Source organism: Echinops telfairi, unplaced genomic scaffold, assembly GCF_000313985.2.
Source record: "Echinops telfairi isolate 266 unplaced genomic scaffold, ASM31398v2 ScPeMD7_70;HRSCAF=299, whole genome shotgun sequence".
Taxonomy (NCBI): Eukaryota; Metazoa; Chordata; class Mammalia; order Afrosoricida; family Tenrecidae; genus Echinops; species Echinops telfairi.
In genome coordinates this window covers 33,890,933-33,899,305 of record NW_022103968.1, presented here as the reverse complement: position 1 = coordinate 33,899,305, position 8,373 = coordinate 33,890,933, and the positions used below count along the sequence as shown (strand labels likewise).

Sequence of the window (8,373 nt, the reverse complement as noted above, 5' to 3'; positions counted from 1 at the left end):
CTCACTTGGGTAAACGTTAAAGGAACTTCTATTTTCATTCATTTCACGAGCAGAAAAACCTTAAAGAGCTCTCCACTCCAAATTCCAGCCTACAATCATTGACCTATGGCTTTGAAACAGTAAGATCTCTTTAGCCGGGCTGATGTGCAGTAAGAAAAAAAAAAAAAATCTTACAGCCCAAGAATAGGAAGCAGAAAAAGTAGTTGTTCAATAGTTCACAGTAGAGAATATTTATAGCCAGGCATCAAAACAGATTTCACAAGCCATTCCTAGAATATAGGAATTGCAACATAAAATGTTTCTTGGCAATTCATAATAGGCATTGTACATACGCCCTACACCCCCACACACACAACCTCTCCACACTGGTAGCTTCTACCCCAAAATCAAATTGTAAAAGTCATGATTTAGTACATCCTTGAACAAATTCCTCCTCTACCACCTCCAGAGCATGTCAGACAATGCAAAGGACTTCAGAGACCGGTACCGCACTCCAGCGTTCTTTGAAAGCAGCCATAATGAACACTCACTCTGTTCTTAAGACCTTATTCAGGAAGAACCAGTGAATCTGGGGTCTAATCTCATACTATTCTCTCCTTTTTCAAAATCTTTATTGAAAATAACATTCACTCAAATGTAAAACGTTTCTCACTTCCACCTATGAAGCTACATTGGTTATTAAAAAAGCTGAATAATCCAAAGGCATTGTCTTGGTTGGTTTTTCTGTGCCCTAACCTTAACCAACAACTTTGATTCAACAAGAAGAAAAACTGCAGTTAGTAGCCCAATGCGTGGCCCACTCCACCACCACGGCCTCCCATGTGTACAAGCGACTAAATACTTATGTATATATACATACACAAATAACTTAGAATGTGCAGATTTTTTAAAGGCAGCATCATTAAAAAAAGCTTTTGATTCTACTTTCTTAATGACATTTAGAACCCCCAGGTTACAGAGTATCTAACTCTTCCTTTCCTCTTACTCATTCTTAGAAAGTTTCTCGTGTATAAAAAAAAAGCTTGCACGTTAACAGCTTCTCTTTGTGTGTCTCTGCACAAACACACCAACACTCTTCATCCTTCATGATCATCGTGATGTTCCCCAACATTTGGTGAAATCCGGCAGAAACTGAGCAGCAGCTTCACCGCAATGTCGTTTGATGAGCTCATTTAAATCTTCATTCAAAAATGAGTCTCCTTGTAAATCCTTATCCTGGAAAAGCATTAGAAGTTGAAAGTTACATATGCTGCAGCAGAATGAAAAAGGCAGGCTGTGGCCAACACTGGCACTGACACACAGGCACAGGACTGGGTCTCAGACGCGTCCCACGTGTCATGAAATAGCCTCGTGGTTGTCTTTCCGGAACTCCAACCCCAGAAAGCCTTCCGACCATCAAGATAGGAAAATAAGAATCAGGTAACCAAGCAGTTTAGAGCCAGGTTTTTAAGAGGTTTATTTCTTTCCCCCAAAAAACCTCCTATACAAGAAATCCCAAGGGAATACCAAAAATAGACTTTGGGGCCAGGGAGCAGCACCCCATCAGACTCGACTGGAAAACACTCCTACAGGTCAATAAAAGACCTTGAACTATTTACAGGCTTTTCTTTTTTTTGTCATTTTGTTGTTCTTTTGTTTTGTTGCTTGGTTTTGCTCTGTCTTGTTTTTGTGCACATTATTCTCTGCAGGTCTGTCTAGATCAGATAGGTGGGAGAAACATTCTGGAGGAGAAAACAATGGACCAAAGGTTGGGGGGGAGGGCATGGGAGAAGGGGAGGTGGGGAAGGGAAGTGGTGTTGACAAACCCAGGGACAAGGGAACAAAACGTTATCTAAAATCGGTGGCAAGGAGGGTTTAAGAGGCCTGGTAGGGCTTGATCAAGGGCAAAGTAACAGGAATTACTGAAATCCAAATGATGGCTGAGTATAATAGTGGGACAAGAGGAAAGTAAAAGGAAATAGAGGAAAGAACTAGGAGGTAAAGGGCATTTATAGAGGTCTAAATACAGGCATGTACATATGTAAATATATTTATATATGAGGATGGGGAAATAGATCTATGTGTATATATTGACAGGTTTAGTATTAAGGTAGCAGATGGACATTGGATCTCCACTAAAGTATTCCCTCAATGCAAGAGTACTTTGTTCTATTAAACTGGCATTCCATGATGCTCACCTTCCTGACACGATCGCTGAACACAAAGCAGGTGCATAAGCAAATTTGGTGAAGAAAGCTGATGGTGCCCAGCTATCAAAAGATCTACCGTCTGGGGTCTTAAAGACTTGAAGATAAACAAGTGGCCATCTAGCTGAGAAGCAACAAAGTCCACATGGAAGAAGCACACTAGCCTGTGTGATCACGAGGTGTCAATGGGATCAGGTATTGGGTATCAAAGAACAAAAAATCATTATTGTTAATGAGAGGGACTGCAGAGTAGGGAGGTGTCGATGGGATCAGGTATTAGCAGAGTGGGGACCCAAGGCCCATCTGTAGGCAACTGGACATACCCTGACAGAAGGGTCATAGGGAGGAGACGAGCCAGTCAGGGTACAGGGTAGCAATGATAAAATACACAACTTTCTTCTAGTTCTTAAATGCTTCCTTCCCCCACTATCATGAACCCAATTCTGCCTTACAAATCGGGCTAGACCAGAGGATGTATACTGACTGGTACAGATAGGAACTGGAAACACAGGGAATCCAGGACATATGATCCCTTCAGGACCAGTGGTGAGAGTGGCGATACCAGGAGGGTGGAAAGGGGGATTCTGGGGTGGAAAGGGGGAACTGATGGCAAGGATCTACATATAGCCCCCTCCCTGGGGAATGGACAACACGAAAGTGGGTGAAGGGAGACATCGGCCAGTGTAAGACATGACAAAATAATTCATAAATTATCAAGGGCTCATGAAGGAGGGTGGGGGGAAAATGAGTTAATACCAAGGGCTCAAGTAGAAAGCAAATGTTTTGAGAATGATAAGGGCAACAAATGTACAAATGTGATTGACATAATGGATGGATGGGTTGTGGTAAGAGTTGTACGCGACCACAATAAAATGATTTAAAAAATAAAAACAAAATAAAAAACCCTATAATTGTAAGTTTTACATACCTTCCTTTTGGAGTTGAAAGATTCAACAGGAGGATTAAATGTCATTGCTGCCATGCAGTAGGTCTCAAAAAGTTCAGCAGCGGTTCTATAATCAGAAATATTAGAAAATGTCAATAATTACAGATTGCCCACAAAGGATGGCACATGTATTAAGATATAAACAACATAATCCTGCTTTTGCTACCAATCAACCAGCTCATGTAAAATAAATCCTAAATGCTCATGTAATAGCAAAATGTTACACGTCTGGCTTACATTTAAAAATACCAGCCGGGAACTCAACCGGACGGCTGATGCCAATACAACCACAGTCACGTGGCCACTAGATAACAGTCCCGGGAGGCTGAACAAAGTACAAGGTTGCCCCCGTGACGACTCAGTGCAACCCTTCAGTTGCAGGCCTGGGTTAAGAGTAAGGAGAAGGCATTTGGAACAGAATACACATCTCTACCCATGACGAGGGACCCAATCCTTAGCAAGAAGTGGGGTTAGCGTCTGTTCTTCAGTGGCAGTAGGCAAGGGTTGCAATTGGGCTCACATCCCAAGCTCCATTTCCTGGGAGATGACGGGCAACGGTATGGAATGGCTCCAGTCTCAAGTGTTGAAATAAGCCTGTCCACCTTCACCTTCTCCCCTAAAAGCAAGCTTCTGGCACAAAAATGGAGGTGCACAACCAAAGCCTCTCAGGAAAACATACCAGAAAAGGATAATGAAAAACAAAAGCAATAGAGAATTGTATTCTTTTTCCTTTCAAAATAAAAAGGAAAGGAAAAAGCAAGGCTGATGAGACATGACAGCAAATGTTCTTATTTAATCAAAGAATGCAGAAGGTTCACTTTCTACTGCTCAGAACAAAAGGGAGGCTGCAGCGTGTAGGCTTCATTACGGGGCAGCCGCAGACGACTGCCAAGGAAAAATGTAAGCCCGACGTTGACAGGTATTCTGAGAAGCTGGAAAAGAGATTTTAAGATACAGTCTTCCAATTTTTCAGTTTTTTGTTCAAACTCTTGGACAAGTCAGAAAATCAGTCTGCTTCCCACAGGTCACTTGTCTGTTACTCCTGAGCTAATGGAAACGGGGTTTGCACAGGTTGAGAAAGGTCTGCAGCAAGCAGCACGTTCCTTCCCCGTGGTGGCAGTTCTGCACCGTCTGTTCTCTCGGTGTGTCACTGAAGCATTCCCCACGTCATTTTGTAGAGGAAGACGTGTGGGGGTTTTTCCCCCAACGTATCTGCTTTTGAAAATTTTCAAAATAAAAGACCTCTTTTAAAGACAGCTGTGAGGGCCAGGAGGGAGACCATGGCCTTTCTGCGAGTGCTGCCCAATGGTCAGGGTCCCAAAGCACCTCTAGTCCCCCTTCCTTTGCTTCTTCTCCTACCTCGGCCATGGTGTCCACATGGAGTCCACGGCTGGACTCACGGATGGCCACAGTAAAAACAGCTCATACAGAATTCTTATCCTCAACTGCTAGACCCAAGTAATGGGCATATGGGGACATATGGCAGGATTCTCTCGTTCTCTATGTGTATAGATTTTCATAATTCATCAAGAAAAAGGTTAACACAATTACCCCAAAAATGATCCGGATTATAATATGCATGTATTCCCTTTAGAACAATCGTGGGGACCTAAAGAGAGACGGAATCCAGGTGTGCAACTAACACTACATCTTAGAGCAAATTTACTTTAAAACGAGAAGGCTGGCAACGGAAGCTTGTAGCAACGCTCAATAACAAACATACCTTCGGCTCAAGTCTGGTTTGAGAGCTTGAGAGCCTTCGGAAGGTGCTCCTGCGATCAGGTGAGCTGCAAAGATCTTCACTATGGGATGGTAATGTCTCTGAAGAGGGAACAGGGCAGCACGTTGTATATCGGTGAGAACGTTCTAAAACATCAGCCACAGCAAAGCTCTTCCTTAATTAACACTCATGCTTAAAAACCCTCTGTGTGTGTGTCATTCAGAAGAAACTCGGGCCCACAAAAACAAACTGCCTTTGCTCATAGGACAGAACACAAATCTGTCTGCTGGACAAGTTCGCCCACCAGGGACTGTTCGTCTTGCTTTTGGTGTCTGAAAGGCAAACTGTATTTTCTACTAATCTCCACTCTTGACGCTGTCCTATGAAACCGCCTCTATTACACCTCCTCAGATCAGACCCCCACCAACAGGTAGGTGGTGAGAAATTCTGTTCCACTGTAAACAGTGTGAGGGGAAGACTTCAAAAAAATCTTCTAGAACCTCGCCCTGCTAAATGATTGGCATTTTCTGCTCCATAAGAAATGCATCTCAATTAAGCAACAGTCAGAGCCAAGTCTCCTTGGCATAACCAGAATGCTGGAAAGGACTGCCAGAGCCAAAGGTGAGGGGCTGCCAACAGTTCACGGAAGAAATGAATTAAAAAGACAACGGAATTTTTCCACAAACTTCTTAAAGCCCCCTCGTATATTAAGTACTACAACAAGAGCAAACACAGGAAACAAAAACCCAGAGTTACTCTTACCCGCAGTGCGTGCAATTCCCAAAGAGCCGTGTTCTGGGCATTACAGTACTCTGGCTCATCCAGTTCAGGCAGAAAGACCCCACTTCCCTGAGATTCATTGTCAAGCAACAGATCTGTTTTGGGGAAGGTCTGAAAAATGGTCATATTTTTAATAAAAACAAGTTACGTTTGTTAGAGAACAAAGACTACCGAGAGCTAGCCCTGTGTTGGCTTTCTTTCAAATAAGTTCATTTTATCTTGCAAAGGAACACAATATTCTTTGTAACTACCCATCCACATTTCGGATGTTCTATTGAAATGCTTACTGAAAACACAATCAGAAGATTCATGGTACCATCACCTGTAATAGCAAACTGTAAGAAACCATCTCTGCCCATCAAGAGAGATGCAGAGAAACATAGCACCAGATGGCCTACATGTGAATCCCATCTCTGCCGCTTGCTGCCTGTGTCTCTCAAGGTGGTTTACTTTGTCTGGGCCTGGGCTCCTCCAGCTGTGACATGGAGACCATAATAAAGGCTGACTCACAGATTAGCTATGAAAACTAAGCTTCTTGGTCATTTGGAGCAGCCAGTGGCAGACACTTAGTAAGAGTGGCATAAATGGCAATCAAATAAACTAAATAAACCTTCAGAACGAAAGTCGCTGTGTTTATATTGACATGGAAGTGCATCCAGCATCACTGAAGTGTCGAAGTGGAAAAAGAAAAATGCACGTGCATAATAATGGACCTCGCACAATCCCCTTTCCATTAAAACGAAGCTGGATTGTTTCACTGTGTATTTTGCATGCATTTGTACATGAATAAAAATACATCTTCTGAAAGTATACCACCAAATAGTATATTGGCTACTTCTGGGAGTGTCAACAAGGTAGAATACTTTCCTTTTAAAAATGTAATGAATGCATTTTCATGATCTGATTTTGAGTGTTGTAATAAATTCAGCGACACTGATTTTATTCAATTTGTGCACCCATCCTCACCTTCCTTTTCCAAATTGCCCCCCCCTCGCCCCCCCAGGAACACGCCCTCCCCTACCTTCGAAGCTTTGCATATGCCCTTTCTAGGTGCTGACATCCATTTGACCCGACAAAGATAAATCTCCCAAAGAGCCCGATGTTCAAGACAACTATTCTCAACTAAATAAGCTAACTTAATCTTTTATATAAAGGAGACACAATGGATATTTTTAATTTAAGGTTACAGGATTATTTTATTTCAGAGCAGTGAAGGGAGTTTACAAAGCCTTAATAGCTCCAGAAGTTTAGATTCCATGAAAATTTGGAGTTCTGCCCTGCATTTCCCCTATTTCTGATCAGGATTCTCCTTTAGAACCTGGACACCCTCCAGCTCTTCTGGCAAAAAGACAATGGAAGCAGTAAGATAAAAGATTCCCAATTCCCTCCTATTCCTAACCCACCCATTTCCTCTGCTGCTCTATGCATGGTGCTTTGGGATGGTCTCTCACAAACATTTCAGACCTCAGGCACTAAGTAACTATGTTGGTTAAAAGAGTAATGTAAAAAGGCAAAAATCACAAAGCACCAAGCAAAAAGCTCATCGTACTCTAAGAACGTAGCTCAAATCATTTGGATCACTACTTACGTGCATTAGCACTCTGTTAGTTGCTAAAATACCAATGCTCGCGTTTGGAAGAACGTGAAGAGCCAGGGTAGAAAGGCGCTTAATAAAAGCAAGAGCTCGCTGCTGAGAAACCTGCTTCCTGCGCTTCGTTAGCATGACATCCAGGCACTGCAGCACAATCTCGACACCACTGTTGGTGGCACCTGAAACAGCAGGTATACGCTTCAGGGCTGTTCTTCTCATTACCTTGACGCAGTGTGAGTTCACTGAACGTCACAGAGGTCCAACATACACCCCAATTATATTAGGTTACATATCGAGGTGTGGCACTGGTTTGACTTTTTTTTATTACATTTTTATTGGCACCTAATCACATATCATACAATTCAATAGTTCAATCATATCAAGAAGAATTGTACAATCTTTTTCATCGACCCTGACTCCCATCAGAAGCCCTGGGTGGCAGTGGTTACATCTGGGGCTGCTAACTGCCAAGTCAGCAGTGCAAAGTCACCAGCTGCTTCAAGGGAGAAAGACAGAGCCTTCCCACTCCTGTCAAGAATCAGTCTGAAACCCCCAGGGCTCTCTCCCCTGTCCTACAGGGTGCCTATAAGTCAGCATCAACTCGATGACAATGAGCTTGATAATGATTCTAGTCACAGTACACGCTTAAAAAAAGTATTTGTAAAATTTATGGCATGGTGGAAAACACATACAAAATTGTCATTTTAGCCATTTTAAGCATACAATCCAGTGGCATGAAGTATATCCACATGTTGTACAATAATTACCATACAAGGTAATGAGTTAACTAAAGGTATTTATTATACTAATGGTATTACGTTATTTACAAGTTAATTATGCATTAAAAACCACTTCTTAAATTTATGAAAAAGATCCCACAAAGGTATCAAGGATGCATTATCTAAGCAAACATACCTGCGTGTAACTTGAATAGTGTTTTGTAGAGGTGTGTATAAAATTTCATGGGGTCAATATTGAGAACATCACCTTTGAAATGACAACAAACATCTGTTAGGTATGTTACAACTTCCAAAGCTACAGCAAACAAAATCTGATGGGGCAAACACCTCACCCTGGCCCGACAGAATATGAAAAGCAGTTTGAACACAGTGAAGACTTTCTCGGTAGCTTAGGTCCTTAGGAGAGAAAA

The 8,373-nt window shown here is 42.3% G+C and overlaps 1 protein-coding gene across 2 annotated transcripts in view; it reads right to left on the bottom strand.

The window, feature by feature from the left end:
* Positions 1-214: 214 nt before the first annotated feature.
* NOC3L (NOC3 like DNA replication regulator) overlaps positions 215-8,373 on the bottom strand; it is a 28,644-nt gene continuing 20,485 nt past the window's right edge. For both annotated transcript variants that reach the window (XM_004701340.2, XM_045291255.1), the window contains 7 exons: positions 8,296-8,359; positions 8,139-8,210; positions 7,221-7,402; positions 5,615-5,743; positions 4,856-4,953; positions 3,115-3,199; positions 215-1,215 (listed from right to left, as the gene is read on the bottom strand). In XM_004701340.2, the coding sequence (XP_004701397.1) occupies positions 1,090-1,215; positions 3,115-3,199; positions 4,856-4,953; positions 5,615-5,743; positions 7,221-7,402; positions 8,139-8,210; positions 8,296-8,359 (756 nt within the window). In that variant the 3' untranslated portion in view covers positions 215-1,089. The remainder of the gene's footprint in view (positions 1,216-3,114; positions 3,200-4,855; positions 4,954-5,614; positions 5,744-7,220; positions 7,403-8,138; positions 8,211-8,295; positions 8,360-8,373) is intronic.